This window comes from Typopeltis vanoorti, chromosome 20, assembly GCF_054136105.1.
Source record: "Typopeltis vanoorti isolate ZY-2024b chromosome 20, IOZ_Tvanoo_1.0, whole genome shotgun sequence".
In the NCBI taxonomy this organism is placed as follows: Eukaryota; Metazoa; Arthropoda; class Arachnida; order Uropygi; family Thelyphonidae; genus Typopeltis; species Typopeltis vanoorti.
The window spans coordinates 43,605,471-43,619,920 of record NC_143568.1 but is presented as its reverse complement, the minus strand read 5'-3'; the positions used below and the strand labels follow the sequence as shown (position 1 = coordinate 43,619,920).

Sequence of the window (14,450 nt, the reverse complement as noted above, 5' to 3'; positions counted from 1 at the left end):
TTAAAGGAATGCGGAGAACCGACCAGGGCTTCTGACCTAATGCCCAATCCTCACCTTCTCGTGGTGCACCCTGTTGGGTATCTACTTGGATACTGAACGAACGAGGATGGGCTGGCAATTTGGGATTTAGCCAACCAAAATGTATTCTTATTGGTTAAACCAAAATAAAAAATGATGGTACGACATGACAAAATTTCACGCCGGCTGGGGCGTCGCCCGGTTAAACAAGGCCCCAGTTGTTTTTGCCAGGGAACCAGGGTGAACAGCGAAAAGTCAGCAACTGGAACAAATCTGAAAACAAACCCCAACTCAACATCACCAGAGTTAAAGATCGGCACTATCAACATAAGAAGTCTGAATGGCAAAGAAATGGAGCTACCTGAGGAATTAGATAAGTACCAGATTGACATAATAGGGGTGACTGAAACAAAAAAGACAAAAACTGGTGAGATCTTTCTGAGCAATAAATACAAAATGTTCTATTCAGGCAATGACAATCAAGGAAAAGAAGGAGTAGCCATAATATTCAACACAAAATACAAGGCTAATCTTCTTGAATGGCAGTCAGTCTCAAGTAGAGTAATGTGGATAAATATGAGAATGGAGAACTGGACAATGAGACTTATTTGTGCCTATGGTCCCACAAAAGATTCTACTAAGGTAGAAGTGGAGGAATTTTTTGAGACTTTAGAAAAAGCGACTGACACAATGAAAAAGGAAAAGTTGGTCCTTGTTGGGGATTTAAATAGCAGAGTAGGAAATGATTGTGAGACATACAAAAATATTTTGGGAAAATTTGGAGAAAAGAGCAAAGCTAATAATAATGGCAAATATCTGTTGGATTTCTGCTCAGGACATGAAATGGTTATTACTAACACCATGTTCCAACATAAAAATGTGCACAAATTCACATGGAGAGAAGAGGCAAGGAATAAGAAAAGTCTCATTGACTATGTTATTGTTGATAGTGATGTTTTCTCCCTGGTGCAGGACACCATAGTGTACAAAGGATTTGAAATTGGAAGTGATCACTATTTAGTCTTGAGCAGGATAAAATTGAATTTCATATTGAAAAGAATAACATTTAAGAAAGTTTTAAAGCGAATAAAAGTTGAACAGCTCTCAGATGTGAACTGTAGACTAAAATACACAAAGATTATTGAAGAAAAAATAAAAGAGTTTGAGAACAGGAATCAAACCTTGGAGATTCAGTGGCAAACTCTGAAGAAAACATTGATTGATTCTGCCAGAGAGGCATGTGGTGAGGTTGTCTGCAATGATAAAAAAATCAGAACTCCCTGGTGGACACAGGAAGTTAAAGAGGCAGTGAAGGAAAAGAAGAAAGCATATCAAAAGTTCCTGGCAAATAAGTCAGCTTGTGCTCTTAGAGAATACAGAGACAAATGCAAGAATGCTAAACACTGTGTAAAACTAGCTAAACAAAAGTCATGGGAGGACTAGCAAGAATATAGAAAATAAATATCAAGAAGGCGGGAAAATATTCTGGAGGTTGTTGAAGAAGCTTAGGAATGGAGGAAAGAGTGCTGTAAAAGGAGTTAGAAATGATAAAGGTGACATGAAAACGGGAGAAAAAGATATCCTTGAAGTATGGAGTAATTACTTTGAAAATTTGTTAAATGAAACAAGCAGTGATGATAGCACAGTGATAAAAAACACTGACCAGGCATGCAGTCAGGAATACATATCCATACTTGAAGTAGAAAAAGCTATCAAAGGCTTGAAATGTGGCAAGGCAGCAGGGGTAGATGATATTCGACAAGAAATGCTGAAGTATGGTGGATTAAGAGTCTCAGTGGCTGCACTGCATAGTTCAGAAAGCCTGGACAGAGTGACGAATTCCCGATGATTGGAGTAGAGCTCTCATAGTACCCATATATAAAAAGGGAAATAAAACTGAATGTGAGAATTACAGAGGTATTTCCCTACTGAGTGTTCCTGGCAAGATCTATGGAAGTATACTCGAGAAACGGTTGAGAAGAATTGGTGAAGAACAAGCTGGATTCAGGCCAAATAGAGGCTGTCAGGATCAGATCTTCACTTTACAACAAATAGTCGAGAAAGCATGGGAATATAACAAAGATCTGTATTTAAGTTTTGTCGATTTGGAAAAGGCATATGACAAGGTGCCAAGAGAGAAGCTATTCAATAAGCTGCAGTTATATGGTGTCAATGGGGCATTATATCAAGCAATACTTAGTCTTTATTTGAGTTGTAAGTCACCAGTTAGAATTGAAGGAAGTACAGGAAGATGGTTCAATGTTAAATCTGGTGTGAGACAAGGATGTACATTATTCCCTCTGTTATTCATTATCTATATGGATCACATTATGAAAGAAAGTGGTATTAAACATGATATCAAAATTGGAGATGTTAATGTATGCTCTTTGCTTTATGCGGATGATGTTATACTTCTAAATAAATCCGCTACAAGTCTGCAAGATTCTCTAACTAAATTGAATAGTTGTAATAGATATGCTATGAAGGTCAGCAATAAAAAGACAAACACAATGAAAATAGGCAGAAACATTGAAAATGTCAACTATGTTGTGAATGGAGAACCTGTGGAACAAGTGAAACGTTTCAGCTACTTAGGCATGATTTTTACTGAAATGGTAAATTAAATATAGAAATAGACAACAGAATCAGCAAAGCTGGTATGGTAGGAAGTCAATTGAATAAATTCATATGGAATAAGAGAGAAATTAGTCGGAACACTAAATTAGCTGTATACAAGACAGTGTTCAAACCAGTTTTAACTTATGGATCTGAGAGCTGGGTCAGAAGTAAAACACTTGACCAAAGACTAGAGACCGCAGATATGAGAGTCCTGAGAAAGATTATAGGCGTGAACTGATGGCATCAATGCAATATCATATTAAAAACAATGATATTAGGAAAGAACTTGAAATTGTCAACATCCAGGAATGTGCTAGCAGAGCTAATCTCAGGTGATATGGTCACTTAAACAGAATGGGCAAAGAAAGATTAGCAATACAAGTGTTCTCTGCCAGGTTGGCAGCAAAACGAACCAGAGGAAGACCAAGATATAGGTGGATTGATACAGTACAAAGTGCCTTGGACGATAGAAATATAAGATCTGATAATGTTGGAGTCTTGACAGGTAACAGATTGATTTGGAGGAAAATTGTAGATAGAAAGTTAGTAATGTTGTAATTATTTTCTTGTATTACTATCATATCCTGTACACCCCTTGAGGGTACATGGCAGGAATATGATGATGATGATTGTATGCATTTCAGCTCAGATATCCTAGGGAATTTTTTTATGGTTTAAAGGGTTGAAATTTGAATTGTGCCACTCTCTCCCTCCTTCAATGTCTCATTTGCAGTTCTACAAAATAGTAGTATGCAGCTAACATCACTTCCAATACCTGAAGTAAATTTACCCTAGGAAATTTTTCTAAGATTGAAAAGACTTGAAATTGTATATCAGTTTTTTCCCAGTATCTGTGAAGAAAGTTGATAAAAAATTATTTAACAGGTTATTTAACAGTTCATGTCACTTCTTGTTCTTCCTTTTCAAACTTATATATCAAAGAGTATCAACAATGCTTAACATCAGCTGGAAAGACATGGGTTTGAATTCTGTCCACGATGTAGAGCTTTCATTAAGACTTTTAAGTGATGAAGAAGAATGGAATGCAATGCAGTCAGGAAAACTACGAATATGATTTGAGGTAAACGAGAGATGGTCATTGAGGTGTAGAAGGAAAAGTATGATGAGAACGTGGGCTACTCCATAGCAGTGTCAGTTAGCTGGTCTCGCATGGAAATGGCAGGATTTTCCTCTTGGAAATTGAGGTTTCTCATCCTGCAAAACAGAAAAAACAACCAGAAGAACACATGTAATTTTGAAACATAGCAGACAATGCAGATAGGTTTAACCTCCATATCATCATAAGAAGCCAAGTTACTTGGCTGTGACAAGCCACCGAGTTACACAAAAGAGAAAATGGAGTGGGAAAATTCATCAAACTAAAATGTAACAAATGGCAGTTTATCGAAAAGCCAATTCATCAAATAAACAATTCACTGATAAACTTTGATGAGTTCCTTTCAGAATTCATCAAATAAAGTTACATTCTTGACAAATATTGTTTTTAAGTTTTCAGTAACATTACCTAAGATGCAGATAACATAAATGGGTGATCAGAGATTGTTAATAATTATTTTTGTTATACAGTCGGGTCTCTTTTTATGCAGTAGATATGTTCCACAGAAAACTGCATATAAAAAATCGCACAAAAAAGACCTAAGTTACATTGAAAAATTAGGGATACGTTCCATAATTTGGTAAAACCACATAAAACTGAAGCAATGAATTAAAATAAACCTAAAATCTCATTAAAAAAGTTTATAAAAATTCAGGAAAATAAGAATGCCTAAGTTTGTTTTAAAGCTTTATTCATTTAATTTTATTGAAAAGTAAAAAAAATTTTTTTTTTCATCAGAATTATCGTGCTATTAGACAATATTCGGTAACATTTGCGAACTGGTGCGAAATCACTTTTATCACCAGAAGAGATAGTGCATCAAATCTGTATGGTAAAGGCAATGGTTCTTCACAAACATAATTAGCTTCACCCTCGTTCTGGTTCTGTGCTGATTTTTTTCTTCTGACAATGTAATCAGTGATTAAACTTTGCGATGATGATTTTACTAATTTTTTTATACAGTTCGCAATATCCAGACATACACTTCTTTAGCTCAGGTTGGAATTTAAAGGCTCATTCAGAATTTGTGTTATGAACAAGAAAATGATTTTCCAATTTATTTCATAGGTCAAGACCTTCTCGAATTATATCTACAGTGAGGGGGGAAGGTTTTTCTTCTGCTTCACTATCGTTTTCTAGATCTTCGACGATATCTAAAGTTAATCGATATCCAATAATATCATCTTCACTTAAGGCATTATCCACAAACAATTCGTCTACATCATTCTGGCTAAATGTATCAAAATCTTCTCCACCAATCATGTGCCAAAGTAATGATTTTAGCTGATAATGTAGATGTTTGAATGGTTGCACTGTTTGCAACACATCCAGGCCAAGATGCTTTCCAGCAGACATTTAAAGTTTGTGGTCTTATTTCAGCGATAGCAGATGCAACAGGATTTAAGCAGTCCAAAATAGAATTTTTTTTCCAAATGTTAGTTACTGTTAATGATTCATTTTCTAGTTTATCCAATATAAATTGAAAACTGTGCTTAACGTAATATTTTTTAAAAGTAGCAATTATGCCTTGATCTAATGATTGAATAATGCTTGTTGTATTGGGTGGAAAAAACACCAGCTGCACATTTGGATGTTCTAAATGCTGATGACATGGTGCATTGTCAACAATTAATAAAACTTTAAAATCGAGAGTTTTTTGCTTCATATATGTTTCCACTTCTGGTACAAAGCAATTATTGAACCCTTCAGTAAATGCAGCAGTTGTTACCCAGGCCTTTGTATTAGCCATCCAATGTACTCAGATCTTTGCCTTTCAGAGCACGTGGTCTTAGAGATCGATTTACTAGAAGGGGTTTCAACATTCGATTTCCTGATGCATTGCTACAAAGTAACGTTACTCCATCTTTGCTTGCATTCAACCAACTTGCTTTTTTCTCAGACTTTGTGATGCAAGTTTGACAGGCATTTTCTTCCAAAACAATCCTGTTTCGTCAGTGTTAAACACTTGTTTGGGACAATATCCACCATCTTCAATAATTTTGGCTAACTTCTCTTGAAAATTTTTGGCTGCTTCTTCATTTGCTGCAGCAACCTTGCTTGAAATCATCATGTTATGAAGGGCATTCCTTTTTAAAAACCTGGTAAGCCATCCTTTGCTAGCTGAAAATCCTTTATCAGCTTGGGAAGCAGAAGTAGATGGCTCCAATTGCTTCAGCTGTTCATAAAACCGAAGTGCTTTTTATTTAATTAAATAACCACTTATATGAATTCTTATTTGAGTTAATTCTTCAATCCAAATTATGAGCGATCGTTCGTTTTTTCTAATAAAGCATCTCTTGAGTACGATGACAATTTGGCACTTAGTTTTGTGCCACCATCTTCAATAATTTTGGCTAACTTCTCTTGAAAATTTTTGGCTGCTTCTTCATTTGCTGCTGCAACCTTGCTTGAAATCATCACGTTATGAAGGGCATTCCTTTTTAAAAACCTGGTAAGCCATCCTTTGTTAGCTGAAAATCCTTTATCAGTTTGGGAAGCAGAAGTAGATGGCTCCAATTGCTTCAGCTGTTCATAAAACCGAAGTGCTTTTTATTTAATTAAAAAACCACTTATATGAATTCTTATTTGAGTTAATTCTTCAATCCAAATTACGAGCGATCGTTCGTTTTTTCTAATAAAGCATCTCTTGAGTACGATGACAATTTGGCACTTAGTTTTGTGCCAGAAATAACAGATTTTCTTATTGCTACTTCATTCTTTTTAATTGTAGATTATAGTAGATTCGCCTAAGTTCAAATGTTTACCAATCGCTGTAGATCCCTCTCCTTTTGCTAAGCGATCTAAAATTGCAATTTTAATTTCCAAAATAATTGCTTTTCTGTGGCGCTTTTTTTTTCTCCATTGGGCCAAATTAAATCTTTAAAATAAAAATTAGCAAAATTCAGACTTACGATAATGAAAAGACAAACACAAACTTACTCACTGCTTGTACGTTAATCACGTTACCCCAGAATGCACTGCAACACGCTGTTCATTATGTACAACGGTACATAACTTTTGAAGTTATGCAGTGCATAACTTCAAAACTGCATAAGAAGAGACCAGAGTGCATTGCAGAACATTATTCTATAATGCGTACATACTACTTCAGAGGGTAGATAGTGATTCACCATATGAAACACCAACTTGTTTATGAAATCCACATATAAAAGTTTTGCCTAATTTTTCCACAATGATGTTCTGAATGAAATAAAGTTTGACAAATTTTAATAGATTCTAACAAAAATATTTCATTCAATTCTATTCACATAGAGTGGAATTATTAATCGGCTTGAAAATTTTTGCCATTTTTTTTCTCAATAAACCTGAACTTATTGTAACCAAAACAGAATTAAATAGATACACTCTTGTCATTTCTTAAACTCTGAAGATTGAATTTTGCTAAGTCAGTGGGACAGTTATTGCAATATATATTTTCAACATGTTGTCCCACTGAAGCCAAGCCCTGAAAATAGGAATGCCTTGAGAAATAGAAGGATTTCAATTAGAAGATCCAAGTGAAATCTAATCCATAATACCTTGCATATGTCCAAAGGGTCAAAATAAGCTTAAAGCTGTTTATTTTGTGAAATATATATATAACAAATTATTGTTATTACTATTAGTTGTATATGATTCCAAGCCACAAAAGGCCCTAGTTGACATTTTCTTGCCAATGGATTAATCTGAAGGGATTAATATTAATGTGCTTACCAAACTGCAAAATGCTGATATTGGGATGTCAAGGATGAAAAAGATAAAGTTGGAAAACATACCATGATCATAATTACTCCAATTTAATAAATACGATGTTTTGGAAATATCTGGAAGGCACTAGAAAACAACAGTTTCATTATAGTGTTCTGCAGTTAAACACAGCAGCAAAAAAAGGTGTACTTTATTTTATATGCCTATTGCAGCTTCTATTATAGAGTTCAAAGTACTTTTTTTTTTGTGTTCACTTTTCTCTCTCTCTTTTTTTTTTTAGCATTATTATTATGTGCAACCTCCAAGGACTCATCATGAAAATACACTACTCCACTGCACACATCTCGCTAGCTCCCTTTACTACTTACTTCTCCAACTACATACAACAACACTACCATCAATGTCATCTACCATCCATTACGAACAATAGCATTATCTGTAAATTGCGTGTGTTCTCGTGGCCACTCTGCCTGTACTTGGGATAAAAAACCCAAGTTTTCTTGAGAAAAAACCTGTTACCTCCGTGAAAAATTGGCTAACTCGCCTTCAACTGAAAAAGACTATATTAGTATTCCTCGCATCATGACGAAAATTGAATGCAGGTCTTTTCCAATCGAAGGGGGCAATGTTTCATTGTTTTCCAATTGCACTAAGGAGGCACCCTTTTATAATTTATTTCTCACTCTCTCTTTCTGCCCTAGCAACAGAATGAAGTTAAAGTAAGATTGCCCATTGCCATTAAGAAAGTACACATTCCAGAAGCCACAGTAAGGTGTCCAAAAAGCAGTAGACCACTCTCATAAATGTATATCTGCATACTGTCACTCTACCCATAGCATATAGACATGATTATCTCATTGGATGACAATGGCATGAAGACACTTAAATATTTTTACATAATTTTGTTTATGGAAGATGTTTATTGTTAGTTTAGTTAGCCAAAATCAAATAAAAAAATGTATACAACTATTGTTATGTTGATAAAATTATTTGTCAAAATGATATTCTGTTGTAAGAAGAAGAAGAATGCCTAACTGTGTCTCATCGTTGTTGAAGTTATCAATGGAAATATTTCTTCAATTAGCAGGAACAAGAAGAATTGGCAAAATGTACATAATGGAATTAAAATGCCTATAATGTTTTTTTTATGCTGACTACATGAAAAAGAAACTAAAACTTCATTACACCATTCATATACTTATCAGGTCAGCCATTGCCAAACATCTGTTTGTGACACATGACTGGTATGACAGCATTCATAAGTTGCAAGTTATAGAGAAACAGCATATGCTATACTCTGATATGAAGTGAACAGCTGACAGACACACACAAATTGTAAAGAGGGATACATTATAAAAAAAGGAAATTAATCTAATACTAATTTCCATCCTCTTGCTGTCCAAGTATATCCTTAAGTTTATAGAAAGAATTCATTATTTTAAGGTTATTATAAACTACAAAGTCGATCATTTTTAACCATTCCTGTTTAGAGTATGTTTTCCATATATTCCTATATTATTATTAATTTTCAATTTCCAATTCTTGCATTTAAGTCTCCTGCTAATATTACAAAATCATTTTTATTTATTTTATTATATATTATGTGACACCTCCAGGGAGTCCAAAGACTCATCGAGGGAGAATGCCAACAGCATCTAACAATTGAACCCCTTCCAACTACTAACCATGCTCAAACTTACTTAACTGAGCCATTAGTAGCAGAGGCTCTAGTCAGCTTGTGCTCTTAGAGAATACAGAGACAAATGCAAGAATGCTAAACACTGTGTAAAACTAGCTAAACAAAAGTCATGGGAAGACTTTGGCAAGAAATTAGAAAATAAATATCAAGAAGGTGGTAAGATATTCTTGAGGTTGTTGACTTGTTGTTGTTGGTAAGATATTCTGGAGGAAGCTTAGAAATGGAGGAAAGAGTGCTGTAAAAGGAGTTAGAGATGATAAAGGTGACATGAAAATGGGAGAAAAAGATATCCTTGAAGTATAGAGTAATTACTTCGAAAAATTGTTAAATGAAACAAGCAGTGATAGCACAGTGGTTAAAAACACTCAACAGGCATACAGCCAGGAATACATATTCATACTTGAAGTAAAAAAAGCCATCAAAGGCTTGAAATGTGGAAAGGCAGCAAGAGTAGATGATATTCGACTAGAAATGCTGAAGTATGGTGGTATAAAAGTCTTACAGTGGCTGCACTGCATAGTTCAGCAGACCTAGACAGAGGGATGAATTCCTGATGATTGCAGTAGAGCTCTAATAGTACCCATATATAAAAGGGAAATAAACTGAATGTAAGAATTACAGAGGTATTTCCCTACTGAGTGTTCCTGGCAAGATTTATGCCAGTATACTTGAGAAACGGTTGAGAAGAATTGTGGAAGAAAAGCTTGGTGAAGAACAAGCTGGATTCAGGCCAAATAGAGGCTGTCAGGATCAGATCTTCACTTTACGACAAATAGTTGAGAAAGCATGGGAATATAACAAAGATCTGTATTTAAGTTTAGTCGATCTGGAAAAGGAATATGACAAGGTGCCAAGAGAGGAGCTATTCAATATGCTACAGTTATATGGTGTCAATGGGGCATTATATCAAGCAATACTCAGTCTTTATTTGAGTTGCAAGTCAGCAGTTAGAATTGAAGTACAGGAAGATGGTTTAATATTAAATCTGGTGTGAGGCAAGGATATACATTATCCCGTCTGTTATTCATTATCTATATGGATCACATTATGAAGGAAAGTGGTATTAAACATGATATCAGAATTGGAGATGTTAATGTATGCTCTTTGCTTTATGCAGACGATGTTACACTTCTAAATAAATCCGCTACAAGTTTGCAAGATTCCCTGACTAAATTGAATAACTGTCGTAATAGATATGGTATGAAGGTCAGCAATAAAAATAGGTAGAATCATTGAAAATGTCAACTGTGTTGTGAATGGAGAACCTGTGGAACAAGTAAAACATTTCAGCTACTTAGGCACCATTTTTAGTGAAGATGGTAAATTAAATATAGAAATAGACAACAGAATCAACAAAGCTGGTATGGTAGGAAGTCAACTGAATAAATTCATATGGAATAAGAGATAAATTAGTCAGAACACTTAATTAGCTGTATACAAGACAGTGTTCAAACCAGTTTTAACTTATGGATCTGAGAGTTGGGTCAGAAGTAAAACACTTGACTAAAGACTTGAGAAAGATTAGAGGTGTGAACAGATGGTATCAATGGCAATATCAGATTAAAAACAAGGATATTAGGAAAGAACTAGACATTGTCAGCATCCAGGAATGCATTAGCAGAGCTAATCTCAGGTGGTATGGTCACTTAAACAGAATGGGCAAGGAAAGAATAGCAAAGCAAGTGTTCTCTGCCGGGTTGGCAGGAAAATGACCCAGAGGAAGACCAAGTTATAGGTGGATTGATACGGTACAGAGTGCCTTAGACGATAGAAATATAAAATCTGATAATGTTGGATTCTTGACAAGTAACAGACTGATTTGGAGGAAAATTGTAGATAGGAAGTTAGTAATGATATAAATTTTTCATGTAGTACTAAATATCCTGTACACCCCTTGAGGGTACATATCAGGAATTTGATGATGATAATGAAGTTTATATTTAGATGAATGCAGTTTTTTAAATATACAAGAATAGCCACTTTTTAAAACACTAAATGTTTACCGAACTGGACTATTATCGAATATTTGACACACACAGCTTTTTTTAATGAAAGAAAAAAATAAAATTGAATTCATAAACTAAACTGTCCTTAATTGATTGACTAAATATTGCAGGAAGATCATAAATAATTAGTGAAAACAGTGCTATACAATAAGAAATTAGAAATAACCTTCACTGCTCCACTGTTTGCTTCAATATATATGACATCTCCAACTTCTACTTTTTCTCGTTGTAGACTCTCATAAATTATAGGGTCCAACTTCAACTGCTTTGTACCTTTGGCTGTCTTAAGTCCAATAATAACATGACTTACTGTCTTCCCGTATCCTGTATAATATAAAATTTTGCAAAAGTTAAAAGAATTCATGTCAGAAATTTTACAGGTGCAGTAAAATATTTACTGTGTACTGAGTATTTATTAGGCCCAGCAAAATTCCTTAATTCCTCAAGATTTTTGCCAAAGAGATCATTATGAAAAAGAATATTCTGAAATATGATGCAACTTTTCTGTTACAAGAGTGCACACATCATTCCTCAATTTATGAATTGATCTAATATTGTTTCATAGGCAAAAATTCATAAACAGAACATTGAAATCATGCTTTTGTGTCTGGCAAGTACACATGCAACTTTTTTTTAGTAATTACTTTATTTAATAGCTAGTCTTGTACATTTTTATTTAATTCTTCAGATTAAAAACAAACAGAAAAAAAAAGTATTCACAGAGAGATTTATGAATTAACAACTGTCATTATTCAAATTAAACTTGAACTAGATAGCGAGATGTTAGACACATGCCTCGTTGTTGCAATGTGCTATACAGGTCTTTTATATATATACTGCATATACCTGCTATACTATACTTTTTATTACATTAAGTAGTCTTATATAATATTGCTTGCTTCTTTAAATGATAACACAAAAGAAATAACATATCTTAAGGACATTCTCTTAAAAAACTGACAATTGGAGAATTATCAATAGCATCTTAAATAGACCACTTATTCCAGAAAAGCTATCACAATAAAACAACTGCAAAGGAGTGTGTTGTTTCTTTATCTTATATTAAAAATGTTACACACAAAATAGCAAAAGGTTTAAAACAATAAAACGTTTTCAACCACTACAAAAAATATCCGCAATGCTAAGATCGTTGAAACTACCTCACCCACCTCTTAAACAACCAGGAGTGTTAAAAATTTTCTGTACTTATGGCATTTGTTATGTTGGACAGACAGGTTGATCTGGAGAAATCCAACAAAAAGAACATGTGAAGGATGTGGAGAAAAAATGGGCACATAAATCAAAACTAGCATTTTACAATACCAAAGAAAAACATCAAGTAAACTAGCAACTAACAAAACTGCCATGCATAGAATTAAAAAGTTATGTAAACAGATTTAAAGAAGAAAGCAAAATTATATGATATCCTACTCAGTGTTCTACTAACAGGGGTGGGTTAAATTTGACTTAGGTAAAATGTGTAAAGTAAAGTTTGAGAAACATAACACTTACATAGGTCAGAGTTTTCCTGTATGTACAGAAGTTTTAAAATGAATGAAAGTTGAGCAGCTTTCAGAGGTGAATTGTACATTCAAATATACAAATATTGAGATTTCGAAAACAAAAATCAAACCTTAGAGATTCATTGGCAAAAGCTTCAAAAAAAGCAAGAAAACACTGGATAATTCAACAATGGAGGCCTGTGGAAGAGTTGTTTGCAAGGACAGAAAAATCTGAACTTTATATGGACTCAAGAAGTTCACAAGGCAGTTCTGAAAAAGAAGAAACATGCTGAAAGTTACTGGCAAGGTCAGCAGGCACTCATGAGAATAGAGTCAAATGAAAAAGGGCTATGTTATATGTATAAAGGCAGCTAAGCAAAAATTATGGAAAGACTTTAGTAAGAACGTGCAATCTACTCTCACTATAGAACTGATAAGGACCATAAGAATAGTTTGCTACAGTGAATTTTGTTTAGCAGAGCAAATTTGCTGTAGGAATGTTTCCTATACTGAGATTGACTGCATAAGATAACATCACAGATTGGGCAAATGTTATGGAGACTATTGGAAAAACTTAGAAATAAAGGAAAGAGTAGAGTAAAAGTGCAGATATTCTGGATATGAAGAGTAATTACTTTGAAGTATCATAAAATGATATAAGCGGTAAAAGGACTTTGGTAGAAAATATTCAAGAGGAATGCAACCAGGATTGCATATCAATACTTGAGATATAAAAAAAATAACATCAGGTGCCTGAAATGTAAAAGTCAGCTGGAGTAGATGATAACTGACCAGAAATATTCATATTATATATACAGAGGAGTAAACTTTTTACAGCGGCTACCATACATAATTCAGAAATCCTGGTCTGAAGGTCAAATTCTGGACAACTGAAGTAAAGCTCTTGAAGCTCTCATAAAAATGTGCCAATCTTTAAAAAGGGAAATAAAACTGAATTTATCTATTTATTTTGTATCCAGACACAAGTGGTACAGTATTAAGAAATTGGTACAACATTATTTACAACAAATTAGGATATATTGATAGTGAATGAATTGCAGTCAAAAAGAATAGGAGACAGTTAAAGGAGATACTGTTCATTTGAAGTAGTCTGGTGTAAGATCAAAGCCAGTAAGGCAAAATATACAGCTGATTATTGCTTTGGCCTGGGGATTCTAGGGATGATCTGGAAGGCAATTACTTTGAAGTATCATAAAACGATATAAGCAGTAAAAGGACTTTGGTAGAAAATATTCAAGAGGAATGCAACCAGGATTGCATATCAATACTTGAGATATAAAATAAATAACATCAGGTGCCTGAAATGTAAAAGTCAGCTGGAGTAGATGATAACTGACCAGAAATATTCATATTATATATACAGAGGAGTAAACTTTTTACAGCGGCTACCATACATAATTCAGAAGTCCTGGTCTGAAGGTCAAATTCTGGACAACTGAAGTAAAGCTCTTGAAGCTCTCATAAAAATGTGCCAATCTTTAAAAAGGGAAATAAAACTGAATTTATCTATTTATTTTGTATCCAGACACAAGTGGTACAGTATTAAGAAATTGGTACAACATTATTTACAACAAATTAGGATACATTGATAGTGAATGAATTGCAGTCAAAAAGAATAGGAGATAGTTAAAGGAGATACTGTTCATTTGAAGTAGTCTGGTGTAAGATCAAAGCCAGTAAGGCAAAATATACAGCTGATTATTGCTTTGGCCTAGGGATTCTAGAGATGATCTGGAAGGCATGCATTGGCAAATCAGTAC

The 14,450-nt window shown here is 34.1% G+C and overlaps 1 protein-coding gene across 1 annotated transcript in view; it reads right to left on the bottom strand.

Annotated features, from left to right (window-relative positions):
• Nucleotides 1-14,450, bottom strand: part of pont (RuvB-like helicase pontin) — a 174,024-nt gene that overhangs the window by 91,065 nt on the left and 68,509 nt on the right. Inside the window, exon 4 of the mRNA XM_090409723.1 lies at nucleotides 11,334-11,491. Coding sequence (XP_090265849.1) covers nucleotides 11,334-11,491 — 158 coding nt within the window. The remainder of the gene's footprint in view (nucleotides 1-11,333; nucleotides 11,492-14,450) is intronic.